Source organism: Ylistrum balloti, unplaced genomic scaffold (genome assembly GCF_031769215.1).
Source record: "Ylistrum balloti isolate Yb309-2 unplaced genomic scaffold, AGI_CSIRO_Ybal_v1 Utg370274, whole genome shotgun sequence".
In the NCBI taxonomy this organism is placed as follows: domain Eukaryota; kingdom Metazoa; phylum Mollusca; class Bivalvia; order Pectinida; family Pectinidae; genus Ylistrum; species Ylistrum balloti.
This window is the reverse complement of record NW_026782212.1, coordinates 1138254-1159174: the sequence shown is the minus strand read 5'-3', so window position 1 is coordinate 1159174 and position 20921 is coordinate 1138254. Positions and strand designations below refer to the sequence as shown.

The window sequence follows — 20921 nt, the reverse complement described above, 5'->3', positions numbered from 1 at the left end:
ATTTCTGAAAATGACTTATACAGGACGGACTGTAAGATTTAAATGGAGGGCCATGCATCATGGTATTATAACACAAATGTAATTGACGACCCTGATTCACCAGTAAATAGAGGACAGAAGATTCAGACGTCAGCAGTATATCAGACAACCCTAACCAGTACATGTATACAGGATGGAAGAATCAAAGAGGCATTACTATTAGTCTAGATAATTCTTGAATTAAAGCCCCTACACACCATATATAACCCTTCAGCAGTGTAGTGTTTGAAGCATTCAACAGAATAAAGTGGATTATGATCCCTGAAGGATTTTTTATAAGTACATTATAAACATAAAAACTTTGACATGTCTATCAATATCATAAATAAAACAAATTTTGACATCTCTATCAATATATACACACAGTTCTACAAGAAGTAATAAATAGGTACGAGTTTTAGAGGTGAAAATTGGTATTGTAATGAATGATGGAATGTCCTATGATTGCCTTGTTATCTTATTGCTCAACAATGAATACTGCTTGTTTCTAATAAACACACAAAGAGAGATAGGTATTTGTGAAAACATGATAATTTATGAAGTCATCCTCACTTCTGAAGTCTACAAGAATTTCAGATATATACATTTCTATATGATATCACAGACTTGAGCATTATATGCACAAGAAGATTTGACACGGCTATAAGGCACTTCTATGTGCAGTTGATTATACAGGTTCAGATCCAGTTTATTTGGCCACTCTGCAAAACTAATATATAAAAATCTTAAGTATAAACAAGGATCTAGCTGTTTTGACATTTCTACAACTATAACACAAATCTATATGAATGACCTTAGTCCTTGTACAAAGTCATCAACTTTGGCTGAAGAAATACTGGTAATTTTAAATTCGACACTACAACAGGACACGCAGTGTTGATCGAAATGATACTGAAGGTATCTAGTCTGTGTACAGTATTCCATAACTTACATAACATGCTTATAAGGGTGGGGTTCTGAAATTTATTGGTTTTTATTCTAAACTCTTAATTCCAGTTTCAGGATAATGATATTCAATATAACAAATAATGTGATGAATCACAATTCAACACTCGAGATTTCTCAAAAATTAATACATAGTTAGGTAAGAATTTCCTTGCAGTAAGTCTACACATTTGCAACAATCAGCCTCCTTGGATAGGTTCAGTACACAATGGCAGGTACACGGTGGGACACAAGACTTGTAATTTGAAACGGTCAACACTGTAGGAGAGAAAAACTCTCAATAGTTTCTGATGGTACATGACAGTCCCCTTAGAGCCCAGCGTGTGGCAGGGTAACCCTCCCGTTTGAAGTCCATCTCCATGATAGGTTCACGCTTGCTGAGACGCGAGGCATAGACGGGACACTGGTACACCTCGGCAGCCTTGACAGGGTCCTGAAGAAGGGGTTTTTCATTGATAGGGTAGCAGTTTACATGGACAACAGGCAGACTAGAATAGCCAATCCTTGGAGGTGTGTCCTGGAGCTCCATTGTAGTCTTCTCCCAAGCACAACCCCACATGTGGATCCCATACACAAACATTCCCTCTGGAGGTGGGTCTCGTAGCTGTTATCAATGGAATGATAGCACATGTCATATATAGTTATGAAATTTTCACAATTATAAAGAATACTTATAAATGCATAAAATTTGTTTCAATAATTGCCAATATTACTATAAAAAGATTTTTGATACTGGACATGTTGAATTATGACTGAGCTTCAAGGTTTCCAGAAACTTGCTTACCTTAAGGTTGTTCTTGGTGTTAGTGATTCCACATGTGTTACAAATGGTATCTATGTGGATATGTATTGTAGTGTAAATACATTTACCTGAATGTTATCTGTACATACAGACAATGTTGCTTTACTTACATGTTCCTTATCCCTGGTGGTGACCTCTGTCTGGAACACAAACTGTTCAAAGTTTCCAGAGCGGTCTCCACAGTAGTGACGGATGTAATCCTGTTTGAGGAGGGCAAGGAGTCCTCGTGGGTTGAAGAAGGCTCCTAACCAGTAACAGGGCATCTTGTCTCGTCCCTGGAACAGAAAGCAAGCCTTAACATCCAACTAACAACCTAGCTACATTCCTGACCAGATGATGTTAAATTCTATCATTAGTTATTGTTTCATAGAACTGAATCTACTTATCTTCCAATTCTGTGAAGAATTGTAATTGCTTTTCTTGTTACCAGAATAGTGCTGCATCGCTAATGTTTGCAGATATACATATGTAGCGTAAAATAAAAGTCCTTAAATCTTAGTCGTTGTATAATTAGACTTATAACATACCTGGCTGAGTATTCTTTCAAAATGTAGACATCTGTTTCCAAGATCATTGAACCAATTGCCAACTGCAAAATTCATGGGAGGAGCTGAGCTGCCAGCCATGCGACACCAGGTTTGGGGTGTACGGCCATAGAACAGATCATCAGCCGCAGACAGAATATGGTCAGACATCATGTCACCCAGAACGTTTGTCTCGCATGCATTCTTAATGGCCTGGTAGACAGAAAATTATAAAAATAATATAAACAGAAGTAAGACAACAATTTTATTGAATGAGTCCAGAAAATGGAAGTTCTTTGTTAAAATGTTCTAAATATCCAATAGTTATCAGATTTAAAAGCTGTATGTACCTGTAGTGTTGTCCTGATCTCAGTGATGAGGAGGATCATTTGATCAAACTCTTTCATGACAAAGGTGTTGAAGGATGGGAAATCAGCCATTTTCTTAACTCGGTCCAATAGAAAATCCTACAAAAAGAAATATTTGTACTCTTAATACTGGAATCACGATAGTCAACAATTGGATGGATGCTACATATTACCATTTGAAGCTACTGAACAAGTTCAATCATGACACCGATCAGAAACATACTGTTTGGTTTGAATGACTTATTTAACACAGTAACATATTTCAAATAAAGTAATGAGTATATTTATTGGCCATTCTTAAATTCATAGATATAAAAATAAAACCATACAGGGATGCTAAATTTTGTTAGATTTTTCCAGAAAATATTGTTAAATATTCCTTAAAATCTTGACAGACATACCCTGTTGTAGGATTTTGGCATTTTGGTGAGTAGTGTGTGACACACTTCCCACAACTCTATCTCCTTGGTTCGTTTAAGGACAGAGTATGTGGAGGTAGCAAAAGTGCCCTGGGTAAAGACAGCTGGGTTGTTACTGTACTTGCTGATCTCTGCCTTGGCTGGACCTAGGTAAAGATGATGGGTAAGATATGTCATACATGATCGGTATAGTACGTTATAGCTGTTACAGATAAATCCTAGGTAGAAGAATTAAATCAAACAGCGTAACTTCCTTACCAGAATTTCAAAAGATAATGACATAACACTTTGTCAAGAATTAATTCAACTTTAAATTTCCCACCTGTTTCAATACTGAAGATGGAATATGTAACATTGTGGTAACAATTCATACAGTTTTTTAATATAATTTTTAAGTCAAAGATTTGAGAGATGAAATTTCATATTGGCTATTTGAATGTTTGAAAGCCGCAAGGATGAAGCTTAAGTATTTCTGAAAAATATTACTGCTTACAGTAACAAAAAGAAAACCAAAATTTCTATATGGTTCTGTTGTTTGGTGGTGTTTTTTGGGAGATCTCTGATGCCTTAAAATTTCCCTTACCATGGAATGGAGTTGGTGGTTTGGGGAAAAGTTTGTGAGACAACGTCTCCGTAGAGGGCATGGCATCAAACACTTTGTTGAGTCGAGTAAAAACATACTGCTCATCTCCCAGTAGTGTCTGTAACACAGGAAAACACATTTATGAACTATCTCTAATGTATCGAATATAATCTGTTGATATTGTCTGTTACATGTAACTCATACTCCACATGTTATAGCTATGTAGTGATATGTATCTGAAGTACCATAGTAATTAAAGGCAACAAAACAGGTTTGTATAATTCATTAACACTAGAGAAAAGGTCTATTTAAACCTCCAATGATGTCATATTATTCTTCAAAGTATTGTTAATCAATATGAACAAAACATCCATGTTTTATCCATTATTGTTATCTATTTGTAAAAAAGAAAAGAAAATACAAAAAAACATGTTACATAACATCAACAAAATAAACTGACCATGCATATCAGGCGTTGAAAATGACATTAACAACAAACAATTGGGTTTTTATCAGTCCCTTTCTGTTGACCAGACAACACTTGTTAGAAGATGTTTTAGAGATGTAGAACACCCCCACATTATAGATTATAGATCTATAGTGTTAATAGTCATATAACAACTGTCATAATGACACAGAAGCAACTGGCTAAACATGCTGGTCTCAGGAAAAATCATTTTTGTTCTGTCTTTTATGTTTTAGAACTCAAAGAAGGGTGAGTGGAAGATCAGGAACTATCTACATTGTCATGCTATAAACTGGTATGAAGTATTTGATTGTCTCGGGAGGTATTATACAGAAAATAATAATTTGAAAAGACCATGTAACATAAGATGTAGACATATTAAGCAACTTTTAAATATATTTAGCTTTATCTGAATTAATGAAAAAAATGCATCTTAATTAGAAATAAAAGTAATTTTTTTCAATTTTCTCAAGAGCAATTTTTGCTTGAGTTCCAGATGATATATGGTCCTATTTAATAAGTTAGATATAAATTTCTGTGTGTTTCTATATAATTTACCAGACTTTGAATCAGCATATTCTCATATTGAGAAGTACATTAAACTATGATATGTTGAATGTTTCTGACAAAAAATTCAAGATATGAACTATTTTATTGTGATTGATCACTCAATCCCTTTATGGTTGTAAAATTACTATGTACATTTAAATGGTTCCTGTTTTCATTTTGATAATATTTTATTATTCTTTTTAATCTTCACTTAGGAGGAAAAAATATATAAGCCTGTGGTACTACATATCCCACTAGGACCAGACTGTCTAAAGTACATAAGTATTGTGTTAAAGACAAATATTTTTTGAGTAGAACAGTTGATATTATCTTCACAAAGTCAATGCAGACTGTACATCTCTACACACATATTAAGAGCCACACTGTTCTGTCGTTAGTTACACACAGAGTCCTACCAGATTCTGATCATCCTGGTAAAGCATGCAGGAACAAAATAAAACATGCAGTCAGTTAACGTGAAAATACATTGTGCATAAACTTGGATATAAAATAGTTTGTTGTTGTATAGTTGTAGCAGTTATCTCCCTTTAGTGAAGTTATTCTTGAATCAAGATTTAAGAGATCAGCTTATTATTAGATATCTATCCAGTTCCAAATGTCTTCGAGTGGACTTCTTTTGGAAGGAAATACTTTGATAAAAATTGAACAACTTGTGGAACTCATCACAAAATTAAAATGTACAACTATACAACATGCTTACAGCAGTGTAACCTTGTGAACACAAGGGAACAGTAGCGTAGAATTATAATCAGGAAGGTACAGACTAACACAGGTCTGTTAATGATAAAGGTAAATAATGGTGAAGCATATCATGCTGTGAGTGATGATTTACATGCACTATTAGATTCATACAAACATTTTAGAACAACTTTAAATGTCAACATGAACAGGTGATTTGTTGTTTGAAGTCTCTATTCATTACTAATGGTAATCTGAGAAGTATGCTGAACAATGTCATAATTCACAGCTGTAATGATAACTATCCGATCCCCACCTGGTTTTTTTATCATGTTGATCTTTAAAGTCCCTACCTTATCATTTTTAATATAATACAGTTCCCACACACAACCCTATCTCCATTTCCTAGTCTCCCAGGGTAATTGTTTTACCAGTCCATTATACTTGGGTAAAGCTTGGGTAAGTCAGATTTGGTGATGAATATAATAAAAAAAACTAACTATGAACAAGGGAACATAATATAATAATAGATAGTGACCATGTTGTCGACAGGAAACAATGCATCTCGCTGTAAAATTTGATGTTGATTCTGAAACCCACAAAGCGAAGAATTTCCTTTTTTCATATATCAATTACCCATCCTTCATTAACATAATGATTCAGAGTTCTGTATATCAGAGTCAAATCATGATTATACTTATGTCCATGCAGTGCTGAAGACACAGTGAAGATATGATTAGACACACTTATGACTGTGTTTAGGTGATGTACAATAGTGACAGAGTATAACAAGCTGATGCTACATACTTCAGTAACCAGGTCTCTAATTCTCAAAATTTATATCTTTCACAACAAAAATTCAGAAAACACCATTATCTTTGTTTGGTCACTGAAGACAAGCTGGCAGCAGTGCATGTGACCTTTCAACCTTGACCTGACACTTACCTCTATGTTGCTGTGATGTAAGTGACAACCCTCTGGAACATCGAGGAAGTGGTTATTGATGCCATCGAGAGCCTGAATGAGGTTGTTGAGGCGTGGGTTGGTATTGAAGAAGCCCGGGGGATGACGATACTTCACTGTTGCATCAAAATCATAACATGGATAAAAACAATGTAATGCCAACATTCATTCCGTGAATAATGGCAAATACAAGAATATATTAAATTTGTATTGATTCATCACCATTTGAATTTAAAAAGTTCAGGTAAGATTATTTCATAACAAACATACAGTAATACATGTTGAAGTGCGGACTTTCATTATACATGTACAAGTTAGTTTAATTACTTTTTACACTTTGATATAAGACTAATTGTAAATCATGAGTGATGACAGACTTACACTTTGCCACGTCAAAATCTTTCTTGACAGCATTAGGTGAGATCCAGTAATCTACTATAGAACTCATACTGTTCCTGTCATAATCGTCTGTGATATAGCTCCCGTAGATAATCTGTAAAAAACACCAATATATACTTCAGTGAGTTTACATTAAACTTAGCCTCTCTATGTAGTCAGACAATATTTAATGCTGCTACCACAGGGAGCTCACACCAAACTCAGATAACTCAATGAGTAACCTGTGAGAGTACACGCTCAAGTTAACTACCTCAACGAGTTTATAAACAGTTTGGTTACCTCAGTGTTTAGACAAACCACTCAGCTATCTAAGACAGTTTGCACCTACTCTGTTATCCCAGCACAAAAATTCCATTACTTCTGCAGTAAACTTACATCAAACTCTGCTAACCTGACAACTTCACACCCTGTTCCTTACCCTGGTAAGTTTACACTCAACTCTGCTAATACAACTGGTTTATACATCCAATAAGTGTACACCAGCATGGTGACACACCCAAGTAGGCTTCCTTAGAGACCTCAGAGATATCCGACTCGGCCATCCCAGCAAGTCTACACCCTACACTGCTACACCAGCAACTTTGAATCAAATTTGTTTGTGCTGTGAGTGCACACTCAACTACCTTGGTAAAAATACACCAAATATGGCTACATCAGAGACTTGTGAAATTACTTCTAAATTTACACCTTGGCCACCGTAGGGAATTTACACTCAGCAGAGAAGTGGACTCTTCAAGTAACTTGATTTGTTGATATAACGATAATATGAGTCATTTTCAAATTCAAACTTATAAAACAGATGAGCTTCTTTCTTATTCACAAACAATTTAAATGAGTTATAGGTTGAACTGGATTAGTTACATCTTGGATGATATGGGAAATGCCAAACTTAAGGAAAATGTACTGATTTTCTCCCTTAATTTCAGTGTGAAAACCTACCTCTGAGAGCATATATCGTATTCCAGTCCAGGAAGTAGACCGTGGTGTCTGTGACCCATCAGGTGACACACATGTCAGGGGCTCCTTGAACTCTGTAATCATGAAGCTTAGGGCTTCCTATGATAACAGAATCACAGTATCAGTACCTGATTATACAGTCAAAAAGGAGGAGAAAAGTACAAACAATAGAAACTATTTTACAATTTAACAAGTAAACTTTTTATCTAAGATAGTTATTACTTAATGTCTGTACAAAAGTGATTTTGAAAGTCAACCTTAGCATGAATTCAAGTATGTCACAGATAACTAAAATTTTATGCACAACACACTGTGGTAAGTTTTTAAAAATTTACCTGTATCTCATTACAGAAACAGTTTTGAACTTTACTTGTATCTCCCTATGTTTGGAGTTTTTTCAACTTTAACTGTATCTCACTATGTTTGGAGTTTTTCAACTTCAACTGTATCTCACTATGTTTGGAGTTTTTCAACTTTACCTGTATTTCATTGATGCCAATGTTGAGGAAATCTTGACAGTTGTTCCAGCCTCCCTGACCATACCGTGCCCTCAGCTGCAGTGCCCCATGGAGGTAGCAAAGGTTGTGTAACATAAGAGGCCATTCTGGTCTTGATGACTGCTTCAGGATATCAGATTCAAATGATGTAAATGACCGAATCAGGCTGTCCTTCATCACCTACAAACAAAAGCTGTCTGTTATATACTGGTGACCATATACTACTTATACAACACAATTTATCATCACTTGACAGAAAATTTCAGGTGCATTATAACATACAAAATATTACCCACTGACCTGAACTTACCACCATAATACTAAAATTACTACATGCCCCTTTGAACACGAGTATTTTTTATATCAATTATATCTGCATGGTCAGCAGAAAAGCATTACATTTTAATGTGAATTTATTTATGACTGTGAAATACTAAAGTGTATCATTAAAATCTTGCTGACTTTGATGTATTGACTTTGGGTGGGTCTATTACCTTAAGTATATCAATAATCAGGTTGAACTGCTCTTGGTGTGTCTATGACCTTACTGCATCAACCTTGTGTATGTCTAACTTTGTTGTATTGACCTTGTGTGTGACTACGGGCATGTTGTACTGACCTTGGTGTGTCTATGACCTTACTGCACTGACCTTGGTGTGTCTATGACCTTACTGCACTGACCTTGGTGTGTCTATGACCTTACTGCACTGACCTTGTGTATGACTGACTTTGTTGTATTGACCTCGAATGTGGCTATGACCTTGTGTGTAACTATGTGCATGTTGTACTGACCTTGGTGTGTCTATAACCTTGTGTGTCTACCACCTTGCTGTTCTGACAGTGGGTGTGTCTGTTACCTTTAACTGATCATAGATGTATGTATGACCTTGCTGTACTGACCTTGGGTTTGTCTATAACCTTGTGTGTCTATCACCCTGCTGTTCTGACAGTGGGTGTGTCTGTTACCTTTAACTGACCATAGATGTATGTATGACCTTGCTGTCTGACCTTGGGTGTGTCTATAACCTTGTGTGTCTATCACCCTGCTGTTCTGACAGTGGGTGTGTCTGTTACCTTTAACTGATCATAGATGTATGTATGAACTTGTTGTTCTGACAGTAGGTGTGTCGGTTACCTTTAACTGACCATAGATGTATGTATGACCTTGCTGTACTGACCTTGGGTGTGTCTATGACAGCTTTGATGGAGTTCTGCAACAGTCTGATTGGTAGGGCAGTGGTATCCACCTTGGATGTAATCCACAGATGGAAGTTTGCTTCTGGGTTGGTCTCCTCTGTCAAGATGGCCTCCAGGTTATTCATCAGGTGTGGGGAGTTATGAGCATTGTGAAGAAGCACCCACAATCCCTGGTAAGTAAATTTAAGTATTAATACCATTCAGATCGAAAATGAAAATCCAAAATTATGTTATTTCAAGAGAGAAAATATCAAAGGGGATTAAGCTTTACATGTGTAATGGAAGATACTGGGAAAATCATGATTTTGTTTCTGATTTTACTAACTAGTATTTTGTGTTTGATATTACCTGGGCAAGAACAGTCCAGAGATTTGATAGTAACTGACAGTAACACTGGCTGACACATTATATCATTGTACATACCTCCTGCATGCCCTTGTGGATGATACGTTTAGCAGTCCTCTCTATAGCAGGTGTGTCATCATTGATGGTGAGGGACAGTGTCTTGGCCTGCTTCCTGTGGGAGAAGTCATGGAACAGTTTGGTGACATGTTCCACCTCCACAGAATACAGTAAGATCAGCGGAATGGTGGGCGTACTCTGTCGCAGCATACTTGTCAAATCTATGCCAATGTCTCCATAGTACCTGGTAATGTAGAAACAAAGGTCATTACTGAGGAAAAAGGTCAAAGGAGAGGCCAAATGTCTGGAACAGGGAGATAAAAGGCAATAACTAGGTCATCATAGATCCCTGAGACCTTCTACATGGATATAGGTTGATAACTAGGTCATCATAGAGGTTACAGGTCAATATCTTGACTTAAATATAGTAAAAGGGAAATAACTAGGTCAACATAGAAACAAGAATCAATAAACAGACCTTATACACAAATAAAGTCAATAACTAAATGGTTAGTTACAAATCACATATACTTACTATTTCACTGTGGAGGAAATCATTTATGACACTATTTTCCTGTTATAATTCATGAGATATCAGACAGCGTGATCTCTGTTTACAGACAGAAGGTCATTCTGACACAGTGAAAACTATAGACAGTATGTAAAGGGGGGATAATATGAAAAAAATATTTATATCCTGTTTGCTATACTATCAGCTGTGCTTCCCCCTGAAAGGTAAGCAAGTACTCACTCACTCATAGCAGTATCACTGATACAGAGAGGGACTTTCACATTTAGATATCTGTAATATCTTTGTATCAGTTTGGTAATTGTTTCCATGATATGTAAATATTTTTCATTTAAGTTTCTTGTCTGAAGTATCTAGTACAGTTATCAGTAATATAAGATAGATAATGCAGTTCTTCATTCAGTATACAATAACTTGACATTAACTGTTGGTGACAAATCTAAAGAATGGCACACATGTATTATAAACAGCAGATAACAACATCCTACACACAAACACCATACCATTACACCTGTCGTCATCATCACACACCATTACGCAGTTAATTTGTAACCCTCACAAACTGTCTTCTCACACAACAACTCATTATATTGTTAATTTTTTCCACTTGCTTTATTTATAACACTTAAAACAGAAGCAATTAATACTAGCAATCTGGACAAAATCATTTAAATCCTTCCATGAATCTGATAATTACACAGAGTTATCATCATATGTTATGTATCCATTAACACTGTATACACTTGTAACAGTAACAATGTCACTAGTCCACAACTAATGGCTATCATTACTGACATTGGTTAGTTTGCTGAAATAAAAATGGCTATATAGCAAACAGAGTTATTACATTACTGGTACACAATCATCAACAATGGACTCTGGCATTTTGTACCAAAATATCTTGAAACATGATTAACAACTACTTCATAACAATACAACCAACTACCATGTACCTAACTTGTATACAGCCAAACCTCTGTTGTCAAACGTGTACCATCACAATGTATACAGCGAACTGCCATACGGAAATGTTTCAAATAATGAGGGTATTGGTGACTTGAACCATCTCTACTTCTGAGTCAGGGCATTTTGAGAAACACTTACCCCCATACCTCAGACTTTCAGGTAATATACTTTACCATTTCAATTCTCATTATTTATGATATTTCAATTCAAAACAGGGAGGTTTGGCTGTAATTAAATGTTTCAAGATATCATAGAGTTTGTTTCTACCACATAAAACACTATACAGTCTGTGTGAGACTTCTCCACTCTGGCTTACCACGACTCGCAGTCTTTGGGCAGGTGAGTGTAACTGTAGGTAACATCACATACATTATACAAGATATGTCTGAGTAAAAATCATTCATTTCTAAGTTCTAATGTAAAGTGTATGATGGATTACAATGATGACTTTAAACACATGTAATTAATGTTTTCTATTTTGAAGTGATTTAACTTTAGTTGACTTTAACATGAAATCCTTTATTTCTTAGTTTTCATTTTGTCATAACTATTCCTCTACAAATAAATTTTTCTGTGTCTTATATCTTAGTTTACCTTCTGCCAAGCACATTGGTGATGAAGTTGGTGGAGGCCTGCATAAGGCGGTCACTCCTCACGGCTCTTATCACACAAAGACGCTGCATCTGTTCATAATGGTCATCCATCTTGTCTGGTAGAGCGACGTTCTCAGGAAGGTCACTCTCACAGAGAGTGCGCCACTGGGTCTCTCGCCCATCTTTGGGCATGCGATCAAACATTTCCTGGAACCACTCAAAATACATGGCCAGTATCTGCAAGTTATGGAATTGTTCCTCTGTCATCCAGTCAAAAGGCTTCTTGGCTTGTACAATTTTGCTGTCTGGAGGTTGGCCAGCTCCGATCGCTGTCATCACTACCATACTGTAGTTAGGAGAGATGAGGAACTCTCGTTCACCTCGACCAATCTTCTTCAGTGAATCTTCAACCTGGGTAGAGTAAAATTATTGGTATCGCCATTTGTCCTCAGATCTATTTATAAACATGCTTTAGCAAGCAGGAGTCTTTGTTAAACTTCGCCTATATTTCATTTGCTTCTTTACCTTGAAATCTTCATAAATATTCAGAGAAAGTCACCGTTAGAATAAATTCATGGATAAATTTAAAGGTTAATTAATTAATGGGCCTCATAAGACTGATAACATTGATGTTCATTACTGTCAAGCGTTCACAGTTGAAAGACTCAGTTGATGTATATTTATTTACCTCAATGGCAAGAAGCAAAGCAAAGATGCTTCTATCGCGTTCCAGCAGTCCACGGGCAGTGGTGGTATAGGCACTGTTTGTCACCTTCTCTATCACAACCTTGGGTACTGTCCTGTAGACATTACATATAACTACCATTACAACACTGACTTTCTCTATTAAAACCTTGTGCAATGTCCAACAGACATAAAAAACAATTGGTTTTTAACAAAATAACAGATCATTATAGCATTTAGCATTTGAACTGTATGATAGTGGAGCCAACTGACCTGTCTGAGTGACTGATAGCAGTATCATACAGTGACAAAAACTGTGTATAAGACATCTGGTACAATCTGTTCACCTCCCGCATGTACTGACAAACATCAAAGCATACGGCTGCTCTCTGCGCGATGGGGCGGTGTAACTCACGATTCTTCATGATAGAGTTCTCTGCTGACTCCACTCGACTATGACTGTAAAAAGGTGCAAAAAGATTTGTAGAAATAACGAAATGTAAAAAACCTGACAGGTGAAAAATCTACATGCCTGTAGTCCTAGTTGTTTAATAAAATTCACATTTATGGAAATACTTAAATATAGCATGATGAACGTCAAAGTTTTTTACCGAATAAAAGGACTAATAAAAGCTAGCTCAGGACACTTACCATGGAATGTATTCTATAGGAATTTAAACAAAGCAACCAATTTTTCTTTCTTTTAATTTAGATTTAATTTGAATTTAATCTCAATCTCTAAATGAATAATTGAATTTTCTGTCTGTATTAGCATGAGGTTCTCACCTCTCCACTGTCTCATCATACTGTTTCTTGAGCTCAGCAAGTTTCTTAGTGGCCTGGAGGTCATTCATCAGACGGACATCACTGGACAGATTGTCCTTCATCTGCTTCTCAAGCTTCTCCAAGGTCTGGATGTTCTCCTTCTTCTCCTACAAAAACATTGAAGCCATTTCAACTGTTAGAGCCTGATCTTGGTCAGTTAGTAACAATGGATTAATATCATGGTTTCATCAATACTTTCTAAACTATTTCCTGATCAAACAATAGGAAAATGTAAAATCCAGAACACTGCCATCAGTTAATGCATGCTCATAATAGTTTGGTTTGGTATCTTGATATAATCTTATTCTAGGCAAAGACAAGCTGAAATAGTACCTGTCTGAGAGTGGTGCGTTCATCTTCTAGCCTGCTTTTCTCCTTGGCAAGGAATCGGTCAAGGAGCTCCTCCTCGATACAGAGTCGGGACTGCTGGAAGAACATAATGGAGCAATAGGCAGCCAAGTGCGATGGCACATTGTGAGGCTCCAATGTCGTGTGTAGGTAGAGACGGAACTTAGGGTCACACTCCACTTCATGGTCCTCCACCTAGGGAACATCAAGGGAAATAATTCACCAGGTGTGTCACTACTTGGACACATACAGGCATGCAAACTAAAACTGCCATTTTGTTCTTATTTCACTTTCTTAGCATAAAAGTAAAATTACAAAGAGATCAAACTTAAACTTACCATAATCTGTTCTTTTGTCAAATTATGTGTCATGGATAATATAATGAGCAGATTTTATGTTACTAAAAATACTCACAAATATTTTGAAGCGGCTCTTTTCGTTAATGAATCGATTACACCTCTGTATGGCGTCCCTGAAACGTTTATCTTTGGAGAGTAGTTTAACGTCACAGTCAGTTACCAGAAGGGGACTTCCATCAGCTAGGCAGTTCTCAAACTGGGAACGCATCTCCTGTGGAACAGAGCAATGGTAAGTTTGAATTAACTACTCAAATTGCAGGTCAACTCTTGATATCCTGTTTCAAAACATTTCATGAATAAAACACCATATATATATATAATAAGAAAGGATAGACTTTACCTTTATTTCTTAAATAAAGAATGTCATTTAGCTGGAACTGGATGTAATTTGCGTAGATGAAGTAATATACCATACAAACTTACACTGTATCTGACGCACACCAGACCCTTTGACCGTTTGTAGAACTGAAGCCAGTCAATGACCCTGGAGGTGGGGTCACAGATAAGGGGCCAGGCAGTGGTACTTTCCTCCTGCATTAGGAAGCAGGCGTTCTCCAACATCAGACGTGTAGTGGGCAGTCTCTCTATCTCCAGGTTCATGATGTCCAGCTAGGGAACACAATAGATACATTGAGAGGGGATACACAGTAGATATAAGAATTGTAACTGTAACCTCAGAATTCAAAAGTCATTAATTACATATTTTTAAACGTAGGTAAATAGGTTGACAACTGAATTCTTTTCTCAAGACTTTTAAATGATTAATTTGTTTGAAATAAGATTACAGGAATATGAAAGGATAAGTTAGCACTTACTCGTTTGTTGAGGAACTCGACCAATTCTAAGTTTCTAAAAAGTCTGCGTCTAGGTAATGGCAATTGATGATGCTCACAGACTTGCATGAAAAATTCTCCCATTCTTTTCCTACAGACAAAAGTGAAAATAAACGTCACAGGCACAACTTGATGAATTAGCAATGGAATCAATGTTTATCCCTATTTGGATAATTTTCAGAACATTTTATGCTGTTATAGTCTACATATTAAATGTATGATACATATCAGTTTATCTCATCACTGCTTATTTTAGTAACTGACAAATATCAAGTATTTTGATACCTTGTATCTAAGTTGGCTGGACCACAGTATGTGAGGAAAGCAGCTGCTGTCATACAGTTGCCAAGTAACAATTCATTACAATCATTCTCCTTCACATGTTTCCTCCATGACTGCTCCTGGAACTTTAGGCTGTAGAAATAAACAAACTCACACTCTTAATTCTAGAAATGTATCATTGAGAAATATAGGTAATTCATTCTAACATGTAAAGAAGGTAAAGCAAGTTGACCTCTTACATGTTCAAAATTGGAAAACATTGTTCTGAACAAAAAATCATTGTGATTGTAGTTGTGAAAATGAGGGTACTTCTCTTACCTCTCAACCATTTCTGTTGCTGCCTTGAGCCTTTCATTCATGGATTGAAGTTCCATCTCCAAACTATGTTTTTCAACAACTGATTGATCGAACACTTGCTGAAGGGCAGAGACCTCCTCCTGGAGCCGGGCAAGGTCATCCTCTGTATACTCCTCCTCTGGCTCTGGGGTAGGGGCCTTCTCTTCCTCCTTGGGCTGGAAATCAAGGTCAAAGGTCAGTTCTCTATCTATAACAGCATACCTTCAAGTTTCATGAAAAAAAAAACTAGATCATATTTAGTTTTATCTGCCATACGATACAAAGGTTTATATAGGAACAATCATCTCTATAAGTATAATAAAAAGATAATTTTTGCTACAAAGATCATTATAAAATATCTCCTGGACATGAGCTGGACAATTCTGTAAAATCATAAATTTTTGTGGGGATTTATTTCCGTTGACCTTGTAGGTACTTTAAATCCAAAAATTATGTGTCCATGAAATGATAAAGGGATAAAAGTTGACATGGATTTTAACATGAGTGAATTTTGTGATCAAGATTATCCATGAATTCAGGTGCCAAGGAAAATTCTTATTTATGGAAAACCATGACATTTGAACACCCAAAAAATATATGAATTTACAGTAACATACATTGATACTTCACACATTCTGCCCTACCCTCAGTGCTTAGGTTAAATTGGAGCAAGCTCTTTACAAGTGCTAAGTAACAAAGTCTTGCTTTTTAAATCATACTGTTCAAAGCCAACATGTTTAATTAGAACATCTAGAAAACAGGTGCTTCATTTCTACCTTATAGAAAGTAAAACTAGTGATAAAGTGTAAACATTGAAAAATGCTACCTTAAGCATAAAGAAACAAAATCAAAACCAGATTTTGTGATAAATGTGATATTTACTGGTTGTCAAATGAAATGAACAAAACAATTTAACAATTTTTTAACACTCAAACCATCCAAACCCATGACTACTATCACAATGATATATTTGAGCACCCTCAACCATCAGGGCTGTGTACCAGCTGTAATTAAATCTATTTGTTGTTATATTTTAAAATTATTAATCAAACAGCTTTATCCCATAATGATATTCAACTCTGACACTTACATATACATGACTAGTTAGTTTGTAACACTTACACCATTGAATTAAACCTGCTTAAGTCCAAAATAACACAGTTTAACACTGGTCTCAAAATATCAAGTGAATTTGCTGGATAGATAATTATTATGATGGCATATCATGCCAATTTCTGTGACCAAAAATATATCTAATAATATTTCAATGCTTATTCCGTGTGCCTTTCAGGTGTCTCTATGTAGGTCATTACTTTTTCATTCTTTGCCTTTGTATCATAAAATTTGTGTTCGAAATAAAATTCTGCAGACATCTTGGTATTTTCTTTGTTGTTTTTCAGACTACAGAGGTCTGTTTATACACAGGAGCTACCACCACACAATAACACTTAGAGACCAGTGTTTAAAGTAAAACCAAGCAAGACAGCAAGTTCAACAAGAAATTAATTGAATAAAAAAATTGTACTACATAATGTATTTAACAATGAGAAAGTGCCTATATACCATATATCAGCACCATACAAACCTTGGCAGAAAGCCTCCTTTTTAGTCGCTCCTCAAAGATGGCAGAAAAAGATGACACCCCAATTAGGCATAATTGTCAGTTATAAAACAATACATTACACAAAAACTTGTAATATCACATCAAATGTCCAATGGACAAAAACATCAGGTAAGATCAGGTAAAAATACAATACAGGGGATTTAATGGTAAATATCTGTATGAGTAATACAGACTATCATCATAACTGTTTACACTCAAGAAGGGGTCATCAGTCAGGTGTTTTTATTATAGATGATGTATATACTCACAACATTGTAATATTATTGGTGTATTTACTCATTATACAACAAGTACATTGTGTTGGTAATTTGTATAAATGGGTCTGGTTATAAATGAAGCTATAGGTTAGCTATGAGACACAAACAGAATACCATTCTGTTAAGAGAAACCTAAACAGCACAACACATCAATTCATTGAACCTCAAAGGCAGTAAGTTTTCCTCAAACTACAAAATCTACACAAGGTATAATCAGATAGTGGTGGTTGAACACTATAAACTATGCTCGGTGATTGGTGTCTTTATGAGGTCTCTGACATATCTATAACATAAGTGATATCTAAAATTTTACCATCTCACCCAGAGCACTTTTATCACATTCATCACCAGCAGCAAGGGGATTCACTTTCCTAAGTCTCTTTATGGAGTGCTGAAGTAAGTGAAATCCCACTGGCTACAACTTTCTCAGTCACACCATGCCACACCATGCAATATCTGACTCAGCATGCAATGACTGGATTACCTTATTAGCTACATGACCTGATGCCTGGTGGAGAAATATCATACTGATTCAGTCTCTATTATACTAAAATATTGTTGATAGTTTACTTCAGATTTCTGTACAGTGTATTCCTGTCAGCCTGGACAGGTCAATTTTATAATAAAAGGTTGAATTATATTACTTGGCTGACAAACGAAATATTATTTCTCACAGATGTGAGAAGTAGGCTGGTATATCAGGTTTAAAGATATAACATTATACAGGAATATGAGAGATAGCCAAACAACATTTCATTTTTAGTTAATTTTTTGATTGAAATTAATTATTTAAAGTGATTACCTCCTCCTCACGTTCACGCTGTATGCGGTCATTCTCCTCAATCTCTCGTTGTAATTCATTGAGGCGCTCCAGGGAGCTCTTAAGTGGGCCACATAGACGAGTGTATTCTACTATAGCAATAGTGTACTGGACCAGTGTGGCACAATCTTCACTAGAATACTTAGCTCCAGCAATAGTGATACCCTTGGAACCATCAGGCGATGGTGTTCTTTTCTGCGCTCGGAATGACATATCTGCAGGACAACAAACACAGATAAAAGAAAGTAGATAAGTTGATTTTTTCTGTTTATTTTCAAATCAATGCTATATAATATACATTCACATGTTCCTTGAAACCTTTACCATATTTATCCACAAATAAGCCCCCTTCTTCATTTTTACAGAATCATTCACAAGTTCACAAACATTTTTTACATTTCTGGGAAGGGATTAATATCTATAACAATAATCTACCTTGAGCATTGTCAAGAAGAGTTCCTTCCCCTGTCACACCCAACTGACCATCTTTGCCAGTTGCAAGGTAGCTTTCCACAGCTGTAAGTAAAATAAAACATGAGCACGACAAATATTGCAGTTGATCTTATTGTATTTATGATATAATACAAATGAATTGACAACTATGAATAAAACTTGAATATCAACCTCACCTCTGAGAACATCATCAGAGAGGCCATCCTCCCAAGGAACGTTGTGCAACATGTCAACAAACTTGGTAGTGTCCATCATGGTCAACGTCATGGCCTTCCACTGGGCACGGTCAAACCGGTCACTGTCTTTCTTAGCTAATGGTACAGATAAAGACATAAAGGTATGATAACATCATTTATACACAAAATTTCTATTGTGTTCCTTCTAAATAAGGTTATTGTTACTAATACTTCTGTAAAATGTTTTTAAGTAAACATTCTTAAAAACGCTTTATACTGGAATTTAGATACATAATATTGTGAATTATACACAAAACAATGTAAAACTCATCATAGAAAATGTTACCAAAACCAAGAAAAAGTACAGTAATCAAGCTGAGGATGGTACAAGTGACAATACTGTACATTTTTACATCATATCTTATTTATGATTAAGTATAAAACAAAGAAAAATGTTATTCAGATCTAAGATTGCACAAAAGACACACAAGTGATTAGCACATCTCAATACGAATTTAGAATTAGATTCAAATAATGAATTAAACTGCATCATACAGCTGTTTCAAAATTGAAAACTTAATTATAATAAAGAACAATTTATATTGAAACAATATGCCTCTCCCTGATATCAAACATGACTAGTTCTAAGGTTGTTCTCATAGTTGAGACCTAGAGATAGCACCAGATCTATTAACATACCAACAACACATACAACACACAACATTTAGGAGTCTGATCGGTGGAAGACTACAACAGAAGGTGCTGTTATCACAGAAATAAAAACCTGATCTACACCTATCCTTATAATGCATTAGATTTACAAAATGTTAATATATCAACATTGTAGTTAAAAAAATCGTCAGTGCCATTACACAAAATGTTGAATGGAAAGTTGAATAGTATTAATTCACCACTCCGCGCATTAAAGTCTGGCCTACTATAAGCCTTTACCAGTACACACAACACAGTTAACACTATAACTCTCTCAAAGCTCCATGGTTAGGGCTGATGAAAATCTTTTGGTAGAAGACACTTGTCAAATTTTGCAAAACTAGCTCAACACAAAAAAACACCAGACACAAATCAGGAGAGGACATTTGTGGGGTGTCCTCGTGTGAGGTACTATTGTTAGGGTGCAGGACTAAGTACCTGATCTGGGACCATCTGTTATGAGGAAGACAAAAGCAACATAATTAGACTTTGTAGTGTATAACTTATATTTATATATATATAGTCTATATACGTGTAGTTGGAGTCCTTGGAAGCTCTTCTGTTGAATCTGTTAAGGTTAAGGAAGCAGATTATATGGAGTCAAACAACAGCCTTATACTGTAACATCTATTTCCTTCATAAGATTGCTGACTTCTTCAAAAAGATAGTTATCTATATTATTTGGTAAATATTCCATTGTTCAGAATCTAGTAAAAATATTTTCAGTGTTTTTTTGAGATTCTTGAGGGTTATTGTGAGGTTTGAGGTCTGGTATAAGCCTAGAGTTATTGGGATATGAGCTGTGAAGGTTATTGTAAGGTTTGAGGTCTGGTGTAAGCCTGGAGATATTGGGACATGAGCTGTGAAGGTTATTGTAAGATTTGAGGTCTAGTGTAAGCCTGGAGATATTGGGATATGAGCTGTGAAGGTTATTGTAAGGACTGAGATCTGAAGTAATCCCCGAGAGATTTGGATGGGAGCTGTGAGGGTTACTTTATGGTTTGAGGTCTCGAGTAATCCTACCCTACCCATGATGGATGATTACTCCCCCTACCCTACCCGTGATGGATGATTACTCCCCCTACCCTACCCGTGATGGATGATTACTCCCCCTACCCTACTCGTGATGGATGATTACTCCCCCTATCCCGTCCATGATGGATGATTACTCCTCCTACCCTACTCGTGATGGATGATTACTCCCCCTATCCTGTCCATGATGGATGATTACTCCCCCTACCCTACCCGTGATGGATGATTACTCCCCCATCCCGTCCATGATGGATAATTACTAAATTGTTTATGGAGTTCAAAGC

The 20921-nt window shown here is 36.0% G+C and overlaps 1 protein-coding gene across 1 annotated transcript in view; it reads right to left on the bottom strand.

The window, feature by feature from the left end:
- Positions 1-589: 589 nt before the first annotated feature.
- The window catches only part of LOC132552738 (dynein axonemal heavy chain 8-like), a 75837-nt gene continuing 55505 nt past the window's right edge, over positions 590-20921 (bottom strand). The window contains 25 exon segments of the mRNA XM_060216932.1: positions 590-1588; positions 1897-2061; positions 2314-2523; positions 2661-2798; positions 3080-3243; positions 3681-3798; positions 6340-6473; positions 6739-6850; positions 7696-7812; positions 8193-8390; positions 9389-9577; positions 9831-10053; positions 11899-12308; positions 12586-12692; positions 12847-13040; positions 13368-13513; positions 13740-13949; positions 14169-14324; positions 14537-14722; positions 14929-15037; positions 15232-15360; positions 15547-15740; positions 18248-18480; positions 18701-18781; positions 18895-19029. Coding sequence (XP_060072915.1) covers positions 1262-1588; positions 1897-2061; positions 2314-2523; positions 2661-2798; positions 3080-3243; positions 3681-3798; positions 6340-6473; positions 6739-6850; positions 7696-7812; positions 8193-8390; positions 9389-9577; positions 9831-10053; positions 11899-12308; positions 12586-12692; positions 12847-13040; positions 13368-13513; positions 13740-13949; positions 14169-14324; positions 14537-14722; positions 14929-15037; positions 15232-15360; positions 15547-15740; positions 18248-18480; positions 18701-18781; positions 18895-19029 — 4385 coding nt within the window. The 3' untranslated portion in view covers positions 590-1261.